At 43.1% G+C, this 18,792-nt stretch overlaps 2 protein-coding genes across 2 annotated transcripts; one reads left to right on the top strand and one right to left on the bottom strand.

Annotated features, from left to right (window-relative positions):
• Positions 1 to 87: 87 nt before the first annotated feature.
• On the bottom strand, positions 88 to 6,156 carry map3k12 (mitogen-activated protein kinase kinase kinase 12). The gene is made up of 13 exons (XM_029505478.1): positions 5,694 to 6,156; positions 4,393 to 4,576; positions 4,068 to 4,259; positions 3,794 to 3,952; positions 3,354 to 3,512; positions 3,109 to 3,217; positions 2,822 to 2,931; positions 2,447 to 2,563; positions 2,201 to 2,335; positions 1,370 to 2,093; positions 1,208 to 1,275; positions 738 to 1,035; positions 88 to 243 (listed from the first exon to the last, which is right to left on the bottom strand). Exons 1-13 carry the CDS (start codon positions 6,154 to 6,156, stop codon positions 88 to 90), a joined length of 2,874 nt encoding a protein of 957 aa, XP_029361338.1.
• Positions 6,157 to 8,895: 2,739 nt separating this feature from the next.
• Positions 8,896 to 18,365, top strand: aaas (achalasia, adrenocortical insufficiency, alacrimia). Its single transcript, XM_029506862.1, has 17 exons — positions 8,896 to 9,032; positions 9,188 to 9,328; positions 9,440 to 9,567; positions 10,371 to 10,426; positions 10,544 to 10,635; positions 11,234 to 11,280; positions 14,925 to 15,023; positions 15,218 to 15,361; positions 15,644 to 15,764; positions 15,894 to 16,018; positions 16,277 to 16,337; positions 16,450 to 16,540; positions 16,643 to 16,736; positions 16,997 to 17,064; positions 17,150 to 17,231; positions 17,336 to 17,420; positions 18,176 to 18,365. Exons 2-17 carry the CDS (start codon positions 9,218 to 9,220, stop codon positions 18,329 to 18,331), a joined length of 1,560 nt encoding a protein of 519 aa, XP_029362722.1. The 5' UTR covers positions 8,896 to 9,032; positions 9,188 to 9,217; the 3' UTR covers positions 18,332 to 18,365.
• Positions 18,366 to 18,792: the final 427 nt, after the last annotated feature.

Here is an 18,792-nt window from a genome sequence, read left to right as displayed (position 1 = left end):
CAGTAATGTACTGCACTGACAGTTTGGTGTACGCCTGTGATGGGTGTTCACTGTAGGGTAGCTGGAGGTCTTTGCTAGTGTCCTGCTCTACGGAGGTCCTGTATGTGGCGCCTGTGGAGACCCCTGATAGGGCTGAGATGGTGGGACCCATGCTCCAGCACTTGGGGGACGGCTTGGCTCTCCACTGCCTGACTGATCCAGCTCAGCGCTGTCACAGTCAGAGTCATCGCACAGGGCCCGACTCTAAGTGGACAGTTGGAAGAAGAGAATAACGTCATTCATCATCTACAACCAATGTGGAAGAGGAGTCACGATATTACCAATCAACAGTGTAAACATAATCCATTACAAGTAAATGTCTTTTAAAAAAAATCTGAAATCTTTTTACCAAGTACAAAAAGTGTTATAACATGTCAAAGGTGAAAGTGTTCACTTGGGCAGTGTTTGTTGTCTAAAGGGTGGAAATTATTGATGAGTCAAGAAAGAAGAAAAAGCTCTAATGTTGATTATTTTCCTTCCTTGGGCCTCAAACTGTTATCTAAATGAAACCACCTGAAAACAAATTATCAAAGACATTTCTTTAAACACTCAGATGCCAGATTTGAAAAGGTTTGGAACCAATGGTTTCATATAGATGTAGTGGAGGGGGAGTATTTTTCAAATGCTGTTGTTTGGCACTCTCACATAAATATAAAAAATATATGGCCCAGACTGATGCATGTGTGTAGCTGCTTTACCTCATTAGGATTCTGCCCAGCGTCCAGCTGAACTTTGGCCTGGCCCAGGACACCATCTCTCTCCGACAGGCCATCGGAAGCCTGTGCAGGGTCAGTGTTGTCTGCCGGGATCTCCGACCCCTGAGAGAGGAGGTCATCACTGCGGTCGTCCAGCCGGTCGTCGGTGTTGGTGCTGACCACGTCAGGAGTGCCACTGTGAGAGTGGTCGGTGGTGTGGCCCTCCTCGCCATCTGATACTGACAGGTTCTCTGAGCTGAAGGTGGACACCGACTGGCACTTGCTGATGCTGGTTGGACGTCTGGAGAAATAATAAAAAATCAACAACAAAACTTTTGTAATCACAACAGTGACTATATGGCAGAAACAGCGCACACTGAAGGTTATTCTTAGCTCTCTTAGTCGGCAACTTGTCAGAGACAGAAGACAGATTGAAGGAAATTTCTAGTAATGGACAACACCAAGTTGCTCACCGTCTCCGTGGTAACTCAACCTCACTGTCAACTTCACCCTCCTCCTCTTCTGATGACACTCCACGCCTCTGTAGTGTGAAACATGAAAAATGTACAGTGAAAAATGATGAAAGTATTACTGGAGGAGTACTGATGATTATTGACAGGCATTGAGCATGGTACCTGTTTACGTGTGATAGCTGCCCTGTAGAGAATGGCTGACGGTGTAAGGTGCTGACTCCCAATTCCCCCTGACGCCCCTCGGGGCAACCTCACAGCACCGGCTCCTTCCTCTTTGTCCTCCCCGTCATGAGGCAGGCGCGGTGATCCCAGGGATCCCCGTCCAGCTGCTGCCCCCCTCCCACAAGGTGAGTCCGGGCTGCTGGAGAACGGGAACGATGCAGCATCCTCACTGGGAGTGTCACTACGTGGAGGAGTCTCTGTGAGATCATCCAGACCGGCTGCACCCACCTCTGATCCCCCTAAACCTGCAGATGCACTGAGGCTCCCCCCTCTCTCTAGCCCACCCACTGAGGGCTCTCCTTTTCCCTGGGCCTCTGCCTCCAGCGTGGTGCAGATGAGGTCGGGGCTGGAGGAAGATAGCTGCCTCTGCTGCTGCTCGTGGTTGAGGCCCCGCAGGGCTGCAGACGGCTCCAGGAGCTGCTTGGAGGTGTTATTGGTAGAACTGTTAGCCTGGGCAGTTGTGTCTCTACTGGGGGAGGACTGATTTGCCTTAAGTCCAGCCAGATCCCCACTGCTGCCCTTACCGGGCTTGCGATGGCGGGTCTTTACCCTCCGAGACCGGCTGGGAGAAGTGGAGCTTCTGTTGGGGCAGGCTGGGATAGTGACTTGCATTACAGAAGAATCCATTTTGGGAATGATTACCTCAGACTTGAGGATGTCTGGCCTGAAAGAGTAGGAGGGATTAGTCAACAACTATAATCCACAAGCCCAATGAATATTCATTTTAGAATCAAAGTGTTATCAAATAGCCCCTGAATAGAGATCTCTCACCTCTTTCCAGAGGGCAGTTTCTGCGGGACGTTTCTCTTTTTAATGAGTTTGTCCATGGAGTTGGAGGAGCTGCCCTGTCTGGAGCTATGGTGCTTAAACAAGCCTGGATACTTCTTATCCAATGACTGCTCTCGCCTGCAGAGAAACACCACAAGCCCACCAAAGTGTAAATGCAGTGTGGCTTATCAATTTGTAAAGAATGTTTGCATTTTACAAAACTATACCCTTGTGTTCACACATTTGTACCTCTGCAACTCTTTCTCCTTGAGCTCCAGCTGCAGCATCACAGCGCTGAGCTCCATGTAAAGGTTGTTAGCCCTCTCCAGTTTCCTCTCATAGTGCTCGCGGATGTCCAAAGCATGCCTGAGAAGAAAAGAGGGTGCTGATGTCATTGTGCATCCGCATGAAAGAATCCAAATCCTCCACAATAGATGTGCACTCAAGGCATTTATTTCATCCACAGGGGCAGACAAAAGAGTGACATCAAAGAATGATGGAAAGTAGCCTCATGCATGTAAGCCAACATACTGGCATTGCCAGAAGCCACTGGCATCAGCTTATTTGGTGTAGTGTGACACCCTACGTTGACGTGGAAGGATGGTCTATGGGAGAAAAATAGACCTGAGCTCCTCCCTGCGTCGGTTGATCAGTTCCTCATCGAGTCGGTGGAGACAAGTACCCTCAGATTTAATCTTCTCAAAGTGCTGTTTAACCTCCTCTCGCCATTCAGCCTGATGAGAACACACTTCTGTTAACCAGCTGTGCCTAGTCAGAGCTGACTATAAAACCACTTTGTTTTTGTATGGCAAACAATAGCTGTTGAATTATATATCTGTGTCTGCTTGTGCATTCACATTTGTACGTTAGGTATCGTCACATGTTCAGATGAATTAGAGAAGGAGCCATACCTGAGACTTGAAATACGTCTCTTGTGGAGTGGACAGTACATCAGCTGAAGCTATATCCAGATGGAGAAGGATCTGACGGAAAGAAGGCCTATTCCTGGGCTTACAGTTCCTGCAATTCCAAAATGGGACAGCTATGTACATTTACAATGCACTGTAAAATCAATAAAGTCCTTAAACCACAGACTTCTTGGGCTAATTATTTTTCTTTTTTCATTATAACTGTCATTCTCCAGACATTTGCTCACCAGCACTGTCTGAGCAGGATCTTGAAGCCATCTGGGCAGCTCTCAGGTATGGGCAGCTGCAGGCTGTTGTTTCCCACACCCCAGATGATTGCAGACGAGTCCACGTCTTTATAAGGGATCTCTCCAGTGAGCATCTCCCATAGCACCACGCCAAATGACCTTTCAGTTAAAGTATTAAAGATTCAGCACGCATTGAGGTCTCTTCAAGAGAGACTTACAAACAGACTGCACACATACAGCATAACACTTTCAGTCACACAAAGATGTTTCCAAAATAGAAAATACCACTACAAGTCCCTCAATGAATGGCTTTGAAGCGCTGAAATCCCCAACTATTAAACCTCACAATACTGATACATTATCTGCACTTCTACTGCAGTGCATTAAAGATGAATTCTGGTTTTTGAGCTTTAAAAAGTTTGAATGTTTATCACACTCACCAGATGTCCACCTTTTCTGACACCGGCTCATTCCGAATCACTTCAGGAGCCATCCAGGCGACGGTCCCGGCAAATGACATCTTGGTGCTCTTGTCACTGAGCTCTTTTGAGGTGCCAAAGTCAGAGATCTTCACCAGGTCGTCATGTGTAATCAGCATGCTGCAAATTTGAGATGACACTGAATTTTACATGGAAATAATAAAGAATCAGTTATGATATTTCAAGTGTTGTGCTGGTTGAATTTCCCATTAGTAGCCTGACTGCGTCAACTTACTTGGGGGATTTGAGGTCTCGGTGGATGATCTTGTGGAGATGTAGGTAGTTCATGCCACCTGCAATGCCCATTGACCAGTCAACTAGGAGGGAGGGGGTTATTTTACGGCCCGCCCTCAGCACCTCATACAGTTGACCTTGGGCACAATATTCCATCAAGATACAATAACAAGGAGCCTGGGTGCACACACCCCTAGAAGGAGACAAGGCAGTTAAATGGCGCAGAACAGGAAACCAGAAAAGCAACTGTATCAAAGTAGGATTTATGCAATTAGGTGCATGGCATGGTGGCATGTGACCCTGGAAGATATCATGAGGTTCCTCACTTGAAAGTAATGATATTGGGGTGCTTGAGTTTGCGGAGGTGTTTGATCTCGGTCTCTTTGATGTCTCGCACTTTCTTTACAGCCACATCTTCTCCGTGAAACTTGCCGAGGAAGACAGCACCTTGCGCCCCACTGCCCACCCACTGCAGGTCTGAGATTTCCTCAAAAGGAACCTCCCAGGACTCTAAACACAGACCAACAAGTCAACATGACAAATAGGCATAATTTTGATCCTTACGCTGAATTAACATCGGCACTGCAACAGACTGCTTATTCAGCAGCATCCATTAAGAAATGTCTTGATTTGTATCCGCCACACTTTGCAATGTCTGCAAAGGTCAATATGTACTCTTACCATTTTAGATACAGAGGTGTCAGGAGTATTTCTGAGCAAATGCTAGGTAACTGCCACACATTTGAATAGGCTGACAGTGCCCAATTCCATTTTACAAAACACCTGTCATGTTCAAACAAATGGTATATTGACAGTAGACAGTGGCCACTTCTAACAACGGAAAAGAAAAAAAAAAAAAAAGACAATCCATTTATGCTACAGTCTAATCTGTCTGTCAGCTGTCATAGTGACACTGCTTAAATGACTGCAAAAGCATGGTCACTAAAGAGAGACAAGCTGGGCAGAATAAAAGAGACAGGCAGATCAATTCTTCATGAAGTCCACTGAAGTGTCCAGCTCTCTAGAGAGCTGCAGTGGAGGCAGATTCACATGACCCTTCCTTTTGGCCAGCTGTGGAAACTCACTGTGGCTGATGACTTTGAACGAGCTGAGCTGACAAACCCATAAACACAGTCATGCTGCCAGTCGGACATGGTGACAGCCAGAGAGCAATGAAAATAATGGAGTTTTAGCTGTGGAAAATAACATATCAAATGTTCCATAAAAAGTACAATACTTACCATCTGAGACACTTGTCCATGAATCTTTTCTTGTACTAGACTCTAGAGTTGTCACTTTGACGGTTTTAAGTTGTTTTTTTTTTGAGTCATTTAACTAGTTAGTTGACTTCATGACTTCGATGTGGATGTGGCACTGTTTAAGATTGTTGTTGAATTTATACCAAATGCTGCTTAAAGTTTTACTTTAATACATTTTCGAGGTCTAAAGATGTTAAATTATCCAACATTTTCATGAAACCCCACACACACACACACACACACACACACACAACAACAACAAAAAAAAAAGACTTGAAAATTCTACACAAATTTGAGTTGCAGATGTTACAACACAGCAGAGGGTCAGACAGCATAGATGTGAACCATTTACTGTTAACCTCACATACCTTCTTGGCTATGTTTGTGTTCAGTGGAGTAGGCCTTTCCTATCATGGTCCAGACTGGTTTTAGGCACCCAAACAGTCCCTCCAAAAAACCTCCACTTCCTGATTGTAGCCGAATGTTCTCTGACTGGCTCCGAACAGCACCAGCCTCTGGACTGTGCCCTGCCTCGGCCCCACCACCACACTGGCAGACCTCATGTTCATGCAGTTTTAGCACGCTGTTGTCAAAGTGGGCTGAGGGTCCATCACTGGGAGTGGGACTGCTGCCACCTGGCGCCCCCTGTCCACCGGTGTCGATGGACAGCACGTTACGGAGGACACACTGTGTGGGGGTCAGGTCCGTTTCAGGGGTGCAGGCAGGGGTGTCTCCATCGAGTCTTCGATAGGGGGGTTCTGAGATTGGGGTGCTGAAGCCTGACAGGGAGGGGGAAGGGGCACGGGGCTCATGGATACAGGTCCCACTCATCAGGGGTTTCCCCAACACAGCAGGTTAGGGTGGATGGAGGGTGGGAAGATGAGAAGCAAGTCTGAAGAAGAAGATTCATGATAGCAAATGCATTATAATTATTTATAATCTTCACTATACCAATATTCCCAGTAGGTCCTTCCTTTTTTTTTTCAAGAAATGAAAAACTGGAAAAACCAGACTTATTTTAGCACGGGGCAGCTTCCTGAACCATGGAGCTGTCCAGTTCTGAAATCACTGCACCTTTCACTTCATAAGTCTGTTTTCATCTTTTAAGAAGTTAGTAGACTCGGCACTGACTTTTTGTTTCATTCAAGCAATGCAAAACACCCAACCTGTGCTTTGAGCTGGGCATTCAGCCAGTCCCCCAGTTTAACCACTTAGTCGATGCATTTCCACAACAAAATTGTGTCTGATTCATGCGGTATAGCCTCATCTCTGTGCCTATGAATGGGATAAACCAGCATGCCCAGTGGAGTCATCACCTAGAGTGGAAATGGGCTTTATGAATGAATCGACCAGAGTAGGTGGTACATACAACAGCCCTGACTGTCACCTGTTCTTTAACTGTCCCTCTCAGCAGCGTCGGTGGCCTGCAGCATCAGAGCAGAGCTACTCGGCAGCTCCCATGTGTCGTTCGTCATGCATCAAATGAAGAGCATTGTGTGCATCTGAAGAATATGACCAATTGCATAACCAACCGGGTGCGGATGTGTACGTACGTAAGTGCGTGTGTGCGTGCGTGCATGTGTGTATGACAGAGCGAAGTCGGAGGGGGGGGGCGAAAGGGGGAGGTGGCTGTGGTGGTAGTGGTGGAGGGGGAGCACATGTACCCGATTCACATATCCCACACCAGCTCCATGTCTTGTACTGCACCACTGCATGAGAAGACCCACGACTACTGGGTGAAATGAGAGCGTGAAAAAATGGGCAATAAACAACCACCGCCTGCGCGCGCGCGCGCGCGCACACACACACACACACACACACACACACACACACACACACACGTACATGTACATGCACTCAGTGACGCGGACGCGCGCACACGCACCAACACAGTGACACCCCGCGCGCGCGCGCGCACGCACGCACACGAACGCAGGAAGATCAATCTTTAAATAACCGAGGATGTGATGATGACACTCAGCAGCATCATAGCCGACGTGCATGAATTGCAAGCTCTATGCCTACTCTGGTCCATGCCAACTGAAACTGCCGCAGCGTCTGTACATTTACTCAGCGTTGGCATCAACACAAATGTTTCGTAATGTGGGCTTTCTTGCTGCACAAATATGATTTTCTAGCCTTCATCGACGATGATTCCTTTCTTGGCAGCATCAGTTCATTGGTGCAGTGCGAGCGGCATGAACGCTACCGCACCGAGCGGCGGCATCATGCCTCGGCGTCCTGTGATACCTGATTTCAAATTCAACCAGTATTTAACCGGATAGTGTGACATTCCCATACCTTTCTGCCCGGTTGATGCCGCGTTGTCAAGTGAAGGGGTGGGCTCGGCTTTTCTATTTGTCGGCGATCATGAGTAAATCGTTGTTTTGTCTTCGGTCCGGGAAGTCTGTTTTGTTTTCAGTTTCTATATCCACGAGTTTCACGCTACTGGGATGGATCCCAGCGGGCAAATTGTGTTATCAATAACCGGGGACCCATGCAACGTGAGGCGCGCTGGGTTTTTTGGGGGAGGGAGCTGTCTCTTTACCAGTGCTGAATTGACGTCACGGACATGTAGCCAAGCCGCCAGGGGGCGCCACCCCCACCCTCTGCAAACAGTCCAACACAGAACTATTATCATATCCTTTAATTACTTTCGCAAAGTGTGTCCCGATTTTTTTTTCTTTGTTTTTTTAGGGGGTGTCTCATTCACTATTTTCTACTTTGAGAGACTTTTTAGGCTGGTCCTGGATCAGTAGCATCCACCCTGGTACTCCGTGAATGACGGTGGGCTGTGGTCTAGGGTTGGATGATCAAAAGTAAAGTGGGAAACATTTCGCGGCCTCAGAACCCTCAAGAGCCCCAAATTCACCCATCTCCCGCAGTTCTGCTCGCTGGACTTTATGACAAACGATACTGATATTTGCATCACTAAACTAGAGCGTTAACTAAGGTGGCTCCTCTGTTATCTGGCCCTCTCCTGTGGAAGAGCCTTGTGCCAAATTTAGTTTTAAGACCCGTAGTAATTTAGCCTATTTTGTGCTCACTGTTCCTGAAGGTTTCGTTGTACATGGACTGTACTCCTGATCTATCTAGCTCTATCTTACACTGCTCCACTTCCACACACTACTATACAGATCCTTCAAACAACTATGCAGTAAAGATGTATTCATTGTGGTGAAAGCATTCAGATGTGATTTTATATTACATTTTTTGTTTGAGACTCAGCTGTATCCATGAAATCAAGTGAAAGGCCGAGGACTTTATCATTTTATTTGTTTTCGGGAATTGATATTTAGGATAAATTGAAATCAATCTTCTTCGGGGGTGTGATTCTATTTTGGACAGTAACCCTCCACTGAATTGTTAAAAAGCAAAGTGTTAGTCCCGTGTGTCATTGCACTTATCTTTGGGTGTTTTTTTACATAAAGTTTCCTGAAAAAGAAAAAAGAAAAAATATGTGCATGTGCATGTGTGTGTGTGCGTGCTTGTGCGTGGTTGTGATCGTGGTGATGGGGGGGCGGTACGCGCACTGCGTATGGTTTGTCCTTCTTGTTTGCCGTAGTCCAAACGACGCGGGACTGCCTCGAAGTGAGGAGCAGATGGTAACAATAGTGAAGTATAATTTTTTTATTTGGTTTGGGAAAAACATCTCATGGTAACACACTAGCCAACAGCGACTCACCACGGGAAAACTTCTCTGACAGGTATCGATAAAAACAACTAGTGACATTAAAGTCGTTTACTCCAACAAGCTAGCTAGCTAACTTCAACCTGTAACGCCTCGTTCATGTTTTCGGTTGTAAGCATTAAATTTCCCGCCGTGTTGTGTTTGTCTAACGGATTTGTGGTGTGTTTCCAGCTTGTAGTGGACTATTTGTCCGTGTTGAGGATGTGCTCTCTGGCCCTGTTCCCCCCTCCGATGCCCCCGGGACACACCACTTTGTGCGAGTCCAACAATGAGCTGCTGTCCGGAGCCGGCGCTGAGGACCGACCGAAGCAGGTGTTATTCACGGCCGCTGTCGGTCAGCGCCATGTTGTTGGAGTTGAACTTACCTGCGGAGGCATCCCGACGTGAGTCCGGTAAACGCTGTCGTTGTGTGTTTTCCTGCAGGAGTCCAGTCCACTCAGTCTGTACTTCCCCCGAGAGTCTCTGAAGCTGCACAGCCGGACAGAGAGCAGCAGCAAGGCCGCCTTCCTGGATCACTCTGAAACTCTGTGGATGAGGAGCGCAGCAGCATGGTAGGACTTAACACTCAAACCCACTGGGATAACATAACTTATTGTTGGTAATAATTAAGTTGTCACTGTCTAATCAACACTGGATTTTTGAAAAATCACCTTCATGTTTCTGATAAGGAGACTTAAGTTTGTTATAAAACAAAGAAACAAAAACAAAACACTACAGCGATCTGTGGTAAATTGTGGATAAGTTAAAATAAGTAGTGAGTGAAAGTGAAAGTTATTACTGTTCTCTGGTGGGTAAACCATGCAGTGTATACACTGTTTTGAAACGAACACGGCATTTGTTTTGCAGTTCCTTTGTAATGTATTGGCCGTCATACACACTGTTGTACATATGTGCATCTGCAGTAAGATAATGTGAACGGATACAGCAGATAGATTGCAGTGCTATCGTATTGAAGACTGGACCTTGTAAACCACATTGTGAGGAAATATTTAATATCTGGAAAGCTTGTCATGACATCTGCTGAAGCTTTATAATGTCAAGGCTGGCAGTTTGCACCAAATCCCAAACAGCTTTCGAAGTTTTTTGTGTGCAGAACATGTTACTTGGTTTGGACCAAACTGCCAGACAACTATCATTAATAAGCCATAATTAAATGTTTTTATTATCATCTATGGGTACAGACAGCTGAGTTAGTACAGCTTTGTTTGCTCCTCTTTAGGATGATTCGAGCAATTCTAAATCAGACAAAGAGTTAGCCTGCATTACCTGTAACCATGTCTCAGTTTACTGTCATATTAATAAATTGTTCCAAGTCTATTACAGACGCAGATCAGCTTCTCTCTGTCTCTTCCAGGCGTGATGGTGGTTTCACAGGGTTACTCACTGAAATAACCAACTCTCATACAGAGGGTATGTGAGGAGCCAACAGTTTATAATGTGCCCCCCCCCCTTTTTTTTACACACATACTCACCCACCCACCCCTACATATCCACTGATATAATTCTATGTATCTTGCACTCCTGCAGTGCCCAAATGGCTGTCAGTGAGTTCTGGATGTACCCTGGCATTGCTTCGATGGATCTCTTCTTTTCACGGCTCGCTGTTTCCTCATCTCACAGTAAGTGCTCCCCCATAGTTAACAGCCCCCATCCTCTCATGAATGATTTTGTGTGTGGACCAAATCGTTGTCTAGTATGAAACTCTTAAAAGGCAATAGATTTTTTGGGAAAACCCTCTTTAAGACAAAATGTTACCCAACCATGATAAAACATGTCATGGGATCTTAAAATTAGAGATGCACTCATCCCCTTTTTTCAGTCCAGATCTGATTCCAATACCTGAATTTGGATGTATGATGATTCCAGAGCATTAGTTTCTTGAATTTACGATCATTATTGTTTCTGTTGTTGTTGCTGCTCCTTGGTACAAGTTGTGCAAGGCTGTAGTATACTGCACAGCAAATTAATTAAATGTAATTGTGTTCCAAATCAGTTTACTTGAACTGTAACTGCAGTAGGCTTTAGATATTAACAGGTGTAGGAGTGCAAATTCCATATCTGCTGAGAAAATTACATCAGCATTGGCACCCCGATACTGATATTGGATTGGCTCAGTCTCAGCTATACTTAAAATATATTGTTGACAGCCACACTCTTAATTATTTTTAGTTTGCTCTTACATGAAATTGCAGTACCTGTTTGTCAATTGTTCCACAGCTGAGCAGCGAGGACATGATAGCTGAATTTTCACAAGTGCTGAACTGGTAAGTACCAATAATTAGATACTTTATAATTATTATCAACAAACTGGTAGTGAAACAGTTCTGTGGAAGAAGAGAAAACTTATTGGTAAGAGTTTTGACAAGTCCAAGACATTACTTGCAACTAGAAAATGTCAGATATTTAAGACCTTCAGGGTTCCCACATGTCCTGGAAAACCTGGAAAGTTGCTGTAATGCTGTATATCGAGTGTGAGGTTTTTCTCCCTCTCTCTGTCATCTCTGTTGAGTGACAGAGGAGCAGTGGAGAGTTGTAGTGGGCGTGCTGTCACTTTTGGCTGTGCACTCTGAGATGAAATACATCTCTGGTTTTAGTAGAGCCGCAGCGACCATGACGACAGTTTCGAGATAGCAACGGGTAACAGGTAGTCTTAATGGGCCATGTTTCACTCAGTATTTCATACTTGCTCCATTGTCCGACAGCAGAAACAGAAAATATGTGAATGAGAAAAACTTCATTAGGAATTCAGCTCTATTAAAATACTGTGTATGTGCACAGAGAGCAGAGCTCCAACTTTTCATGCAATTTTTAGCTAGCTACTTTGCACTGAAAGTAATTTAGATGTAAACATCAAAGTGAGATCTTATATATCCATGAGTGAGATGCACACAGACCACAGTGAAGAGGCACACCCCTTAGCCTAAATGAGGAAAGAGGGCAGTGAAAACTGAAGACTTGCATGTTCATTTGAACAATGTTGTTAGCATAAATGAACGGGATTCAACATGAATAAGTATAAAGTCATAGCCATTAATTTATAATAGTAAGACACTACATAAAAGTCAGACTAAAAAGATAGCAAACAATATTTATATCTGAGAGTTAGAAATATGTATATTTCAGGTTCAATATGATACTGTCGTGCTAGCTAGAGATATTAGTAATCAATCCTGAATCTTGTTTCTTAGATGACTGGAGTAATCTAAAATGACCAATACTGGAACAACAAAATGCAGTTTAGCATTTAACTGTGTGAAATAAACAGTAAAGTGCTATGTGGTGTGTATAGTATGTATAATACATAGATATGTAAGATATGAAAAAGCTAAGGTATGAAAAGTAATTCACTGTGTAAACAGTCAATATGAGCAGTAATAGACTTATGTGTTAATAGAAATATGTGTTGTTGTCCTTTAATTAATGGAGTGAGTGTCAGGAAGACAGTGCAAATTCAAAATTGAGTGGAAAGAACACCACCAGTTCAGGGACTGGCTAGGATAAGTGTCTGGAGATGTGCATAGGGCATATTGCAAGCTCTGCAGGTAGTCTTTTGATATTGGTAACATGGGTGTCTCAGCACTCAGGAGTCATGTATGGGGACAAGGCCATATCAAAATTTCTGGACAATTAAACAGCAAGAGAAGAATGACAGATTTCATGAGGAAGACTCCTTCAACAGACACAGGAGAGGGAAGTAGCTGTCCAAAAAACATAGAGCTACAAACAGCCAGTGTACATAAGGAAAGTTTCAGTAGTGAAAGTGCAGCATTACAAGTGTCTAGTACAGTTGGACAGAGGAAAAGCTCAAGAACACAGGGACGCTCAGCATTTTTTTTCAAGTCAAGCTGTGTTTGAAGCAGAGATTCGTTGGATAATTAAGATGGTGAGGTCACAGTACTCATTCAACTCCAACTCTGATATCGCAGCCATTTTTGGTCAGATGTTCCCAGACAGTGAGATTGTGAAAAAGTTTTCATGTTCCGCAACAAAAGCATCTTACCTTATATGTTTTGGCTTGGGTCCTTATTACAAAGAGCAATGGATCCAAGATATAAGAAAAGCACTGTGCTATGTACTATCTTTTGATGGATGCCTGAATAAAATGACACAGACAGAACAGTTGGATGTTGTAGTGAGGCACTGGAGTGAACATGAAGGGAAGGTTGTGGTGCATTATTTTGATTTTTTTGATTGAGTTTATGGGACACACTCAAGCAGAGAAGCTTCTGGGAAAATCAATAGAGCCCTGTCACCACTTAATCCCAATAGGCTCTTACAGATTTCAATGGATGGCCATGCCATATTTCAAGAGGACCCAGATGCACCAAAGATGATCAATTTGGGAAGTTGTGGTTTGCAAGTTGTTAATGGAAGTTTTCAAGATGGAGAGAGAAAAACAGGTTGGAAGCACTTTGGCAGATGTTCTGTGACCTACCAGCAAGAAGAGCTGACTTCATTGAGGTGACCAAAACAACAAAATTTCCTCTGAAGTTCTGTGCCCATCGATGGGTTGAAGGGTTAGCAGTTGCTGAGCGGGCAATAGAAGTGTGGCCAGCTGTGCAACAGTACATCAGCAGCCACCAGAAACTCCTGAAAAGCAAAGTACCATTGTCTGCATTCTACTGTACAGTAAAAGGGGCCTCAGCTGACCCTCTTTTTCAGGCTAAGCTCAATTTTTTTGCATTTGTTGCTAGACAGCTGAAGCCTTTTTTGGAGAAATTCCAGACAGATGCACCATTGGTGCCTTTCTTAGCAAAAGAGCTCTCAGTGCATGCAAGTGCAAACCTCAAGGCAGAATTCCAAGATTTTTCGTACAGTTGCAGGCTTGAAGAATTTTTTGGGAGATTTGTCAGTGGCAGAGTATGCAGCACTGTGGGACATGATGAAATGTCTCCTCACTCTCTCTCATGGACAAGCAGCAGTGGAGCGAGGGTATTCCATCAACAAGGACATGCTAGTAGAAGACTTGAAGGAGAAGAGTCTGATAGCATTGCACATGGTCGAGGATGCAATGGCTGAGCGTGCAGTTGATGAGGCCCTGCCAAAAGACTTAATCCACCACGCAAAGGAGCAAAAATGAGGTATATGCAGTACCTCGAGAATGAAAAAACGAAAAAATAAACTGCAAATGAGAAGAAAATAATGGAGCTCCACCAAGACATGGAAAATGTCAAAGCAAAACAGAAGAATAATTAAAAGCAGTGAGATGGTGCAGAAAGAGGCAGACTTTTTTTTAGAGAAGCATTCGAATTTTAATGGCATTGCTTTGTTTTATATTGACCTTTTTGCACTGCAGGATAGGATTTGATTTTGATATTTATATTTTTGATTTATTTTTGCAGTGATTTTGATTTTTACTTTAAAAATGCAGGTGTCAGATGCACAAAGTAAACTGTAAACAGATGAACTAAAGGAAATTTGTTTTGGGGATTTATTATATTATATATAAATTTTTATATATATTTATATATATTATATTTTGTGGAGAAAGTGCAAGAGAGAAAGAGGGAGAGGAATAAATATTGAGACAATCTGGTTAAATGTACAAAATATAAGGTAGAATTGTAGAAAATAACACTTCTCCACAGCTTGGGTGTGGAATTTGTTAGTGTATGTTGTGATAACTTGACACGTACTGTAGCAGTTGAAAATGTCCTGGAAAAGTCCTGGAAAATAATTTCAAGAAAAGAGTGGGAACCCCGACCTTCAAGAATTTTAACAGTAAAAAGAAAAACAAAGAATGTATTTGCGAACAGAAAAAACTTGCATGAAGAACCTGCAGCAGCTATGCACTGTGGGAACCCTCGTTGAAAGACAAAACAAAGATAACAGGGATCTTCACATACATGTCTAGTATGCTAGAAAATCAAAACATTCATTAGATATTGTTCCCCTTCTGTGTCACCAGGTCTGACTGTGTGGTGCGAGCCTTTGCCTGGCATCCTCACACAGATAAATTTGCAGTAGCACTTCTGGATGACTCCATCAAGATCTACAATCCCAAAAGGTACCGTAACTACACCCTGAAGAACTGAAGACAGCTGATGGAATAAGTCTGCTCTGGTTAAATAGCATGCTCTCACTGTCTTTAGAAGTTTTTGCTCAAATTAAACCTAAGACCAACAAAGCTGAAGTTGTAATTTTTGAACTTGAACTGACACAAATTATATACAACAGCAGATGTTTTGTCTTGTCTGTCAGTGCCACGACTCCCACACTGAAGCACCGTCTACAGAAGGGTGTGGCAGCAGTGCAGTGGAAGCCGCTGTGTGCGTCTGCTTTGGCTGTCGCTTGTCAGAACTGTTTACTGGTCTGGCATGTAGACCCCTGCTCACTGTCAACCAGGTAAGTAAACTTTGAACAGTGTAGAATTTCAAAGGTCTTAAAAATGTATCAAGCTCAATTTTTTTCAAAGGTCTTTTAATTAGAAAAGTCTTGAATTTCATTTTTGTTCTCGCCCACTGTAGGAAATAACAATTTTTTTTTTTTTTCATGCATTTGGAAGATGGTACGCAAAAACTAATAATTGTATTGTTGTGGCAGTGACCTGTGCTTCACGTTATTATTATTATTATTATTATTATTATTATTATTATTAAATACAGCTTTTCTTCTCTTCCCATCCAGGCCATCATCTGGTTGTGCTCAGGTTTTATCTCGTCCTGGTCACTCTCCGGTCACATCCATCGCCTGGTCTCCCAGCGGGTCTCTCCTCGTGTCTGCTTCACCTATAGACACTGCAGTAATAGTATGAGGAACCTCTATGTCTTTTGAGTCCAATTCATGTTGCAAAAAGTGATTCCCAAAGTGTTTGACTGAAATTCTTGCTGAGTAGTTGTGAACTGTTGTGTTTTTTGACATCAATCCATTTTTTAAGGTTTGGGATGTTGCAGCCGAAAGCTGTGTGCCACTTCAGCGGCTTGGAGGAGGTGGAATCACCTTCCTGTCCTGGTCTCCTGATGGCAGCTATATCCTTGCTTCTACACCGTCAGCCCTCTTCAGGTTTTAACATACCCGGTTCCTTGTTTGTCTGCCTTCCTTCATTCAGTCTGTCATATATATATGTAAACTTCTCCCCTTCCTGATTAGTGTGTGTGAACTATGGTCATTTATTTCTTGCTCTGTGATAATAGAGCCCTATTCAACTTTCATGAATATTTATGAACATGTAAGGGATTAGCGGCAAAGTCTGGAGTTTATACAATTATCTGATAGTAAGCGGAGTTTTTACATGTGGATAAGTGAATTTTCTCTCTTAAGGGTTTGGGAGACCAGGATGTGGACCTGTGAGCGTTGGCCATGTGTGAAAGGGCGTTGCCAGGTAATACTGTAATTGGTCATTGTGTTTAAAAGGTTTTTTTTGTTGTTGTTGTTTGTTTTTTTTATGAGGCCACTAAACATTTTACATGTAAAAATATTTCTGTTTTTATCAGTCTGGCTGTTGGAGTCCAGACGGGAGCCGACTGCTCTTCACTGTGCAGGGAGAGACGGTCATCTATGCTCTGACCTTTGCTGACTCACCAGGTTCATGTCTCAGTCCTTGAAAAACCAAGTGTTGAAAACTGTGGATTATAGAAAATAAGCATTAAGAATCGTGTTTCTCACCTGTATAATGTTTGTCAACAGGCATTTCTGTAAGCTCAGCAGCAGGCCCACAGGTGGCAGCAGTGGTGGCTGACCTATCAGAGACCACCTTTAACACACCAGATGGAGATATAATGTAAGCTATGTCAAACACAGAGGTAAACAAGGTAGAGTCAGGAAAGAAAAGGATGGTACATGGAAATATTTTTATATCTTTTCTTGACCACAAATTATCAGAGAAAAATCACTAACCTCAAATTCTTACGTGCATCAGTCAATGCAATTATATCATTGATGTTGTTATGTCAGTCAATGGAAAACGACAGAGCCTTTATGCGTGCTTTTTTTACTCTGTGAGCCTGCAAGTGGAGTCACTTTTGTCTCGTCTGTTGCCAGCATTGGTGGAGAGATCCAGTGTTTAGCCTGGGATCCAAGAGGAGAGCGGCTTGCAGTGCTTATTCAAGGTCTTTCTCTCTCTTCTACTCAACTGTATGAACTTGTATCAGCATTAGTTTTGATAACTAGTCTGGGTCCATGCTTTTCTTTCAGGTGATCCTCAAGCAGCAGGCCGACCTGCAATCATAGCCGTGTTCAAGACAAGAACCAACCCCATTTTCGAGCTCTTACCTTGGTTTGTATTTTTTTATGTGTGGCTCCACTTTATATCTGTGTAGAACAAGAAGAGCTTGTATCTCAACTGGATGCGCTGAATATTTGTTTTGTTTTTGTGCTTAGTGGCTTTGTTCAAGGTGAGGCTGGTTCAGAGCCAAGACTGATGCAGTTCCACCCAAATTTCCAGCACGGAGCTCTGCTCACTGTGGTGAGTATTCACCTGAAACAAAATAAAAAATAAACGGAACTTTATACAAAATAATGTTCTAGTTCAACCTTGAACAGGTTAAAGTGTTTGTACACTTTTTTTGATTAGTTAAAATGAGCCAGTTTCTTGAACTTTGTTGAGGACAAAATGACTGGACTAAAGCCAACTCTGGTAGTGAAAACGCATTTGCCACAGGACTTACTAAAAGTTGATCTGTGACTTTAACATAAATTAATTTAAACTCCTAAATTTATCTACATTTTGTGAATTGATCAGAGAACAAGCTTGTGCTGAACCTGTACAACAAATCTGCACTGAGATCCAAAAGTCTGAGACCATATAAGCAAATAACATGGTAACAGATTTGTTTATCCTTCCATCTCTTATGTACTCCTTATTTTGGCCCAGGTTATGTTATTTTGATTTTGACCTTTATAAATTATTATGTGCTGCTGTGAATTATGGACAAAATTTGGTACAATAGTGAATAATTGGAAAACGCAGCCAGTTTTCCATTATAACTGATGACTGGTGTAGGCTGTTTGGGTTTACTGTGCTCTGGGTAATGAGAAACTGAGTTGCCTTTTTAAGGATAAATAAAGTTGTCTGTTCTAGTTTCAAACTTAATTCTTGCGAACTTGTGTTCAGTGTCCTATAAAAAGGACATTAAAAATTTCAAATTGAACTTGGTAAAGCCTACAGAAACCCTCTGGCCTCTACCTCCTGCACAGTCACACTTCTTTCTTTGTTCACAGTGTTGGTCCACTGGAAAAATTACCCATGTGCCCTTCTACTTCCTGAGCGCTGCCGCACCTCCTTTTGGCCTGAGTGGCAGCCCATTACTGCCGTGCCCTCAGGAAAGGCCTTCTGCTCTGACCAATCAGTCACTCTTTACAGAGTTCATCTCTTGATTAACATTTTTGTTACCACAGATTGTCAATAAATGTGTACAAAGTTATACTGAGACCCAATTTCTTATTTGTTAAAACCCTGAAATAAATCAGTTAGAACAATGCAAGATAGTGACGCTCCAGAGCTGAAATATTTGCACTTAGAGTTAAAAGTGTACGCTGTTGATTTTAACACAGTTGAATCCTCAATGAACAGTGTTTTTTTTTTTTTTTTTAGGAAAAAAAAGATGATAAAGACAGGAATATCCTGAGCTGCCTGCCGTTTATCTTGTGCTTTCACGTGGGAGCTATATAAACGTATATAGAGACATTTAATGAAGATATTTGTGTTTAATGTAATTTAGTTATTAGTTATAAGTAATATATTTTTGCAGATGTGCAGATACTACTTGCTAACAGTACTGTAAGATTATTTAAAATCTAGAACTGGTAGAGATCCTCTGGCTTGAGATAAAAAAAAA

Source organism: Echeneis naucrates, chromosome 7, assembly GCF_900963305.1.
Source record: "Echeneis naucrates chromosome 7, fEcheNa1.1, whole genome shotgun sequence".
Classification (NCBI taxonomy): Eukaryota; Metazoa; Chordata; class Actinopteri; order Carangiformes; family Echeneidae; genus Echeneis; species Echeneis naucrates.
Note: the sequence above shows the minus strand (reverse complement) of the source record. Positions and strands in the feature narration are given on the sequence as shown.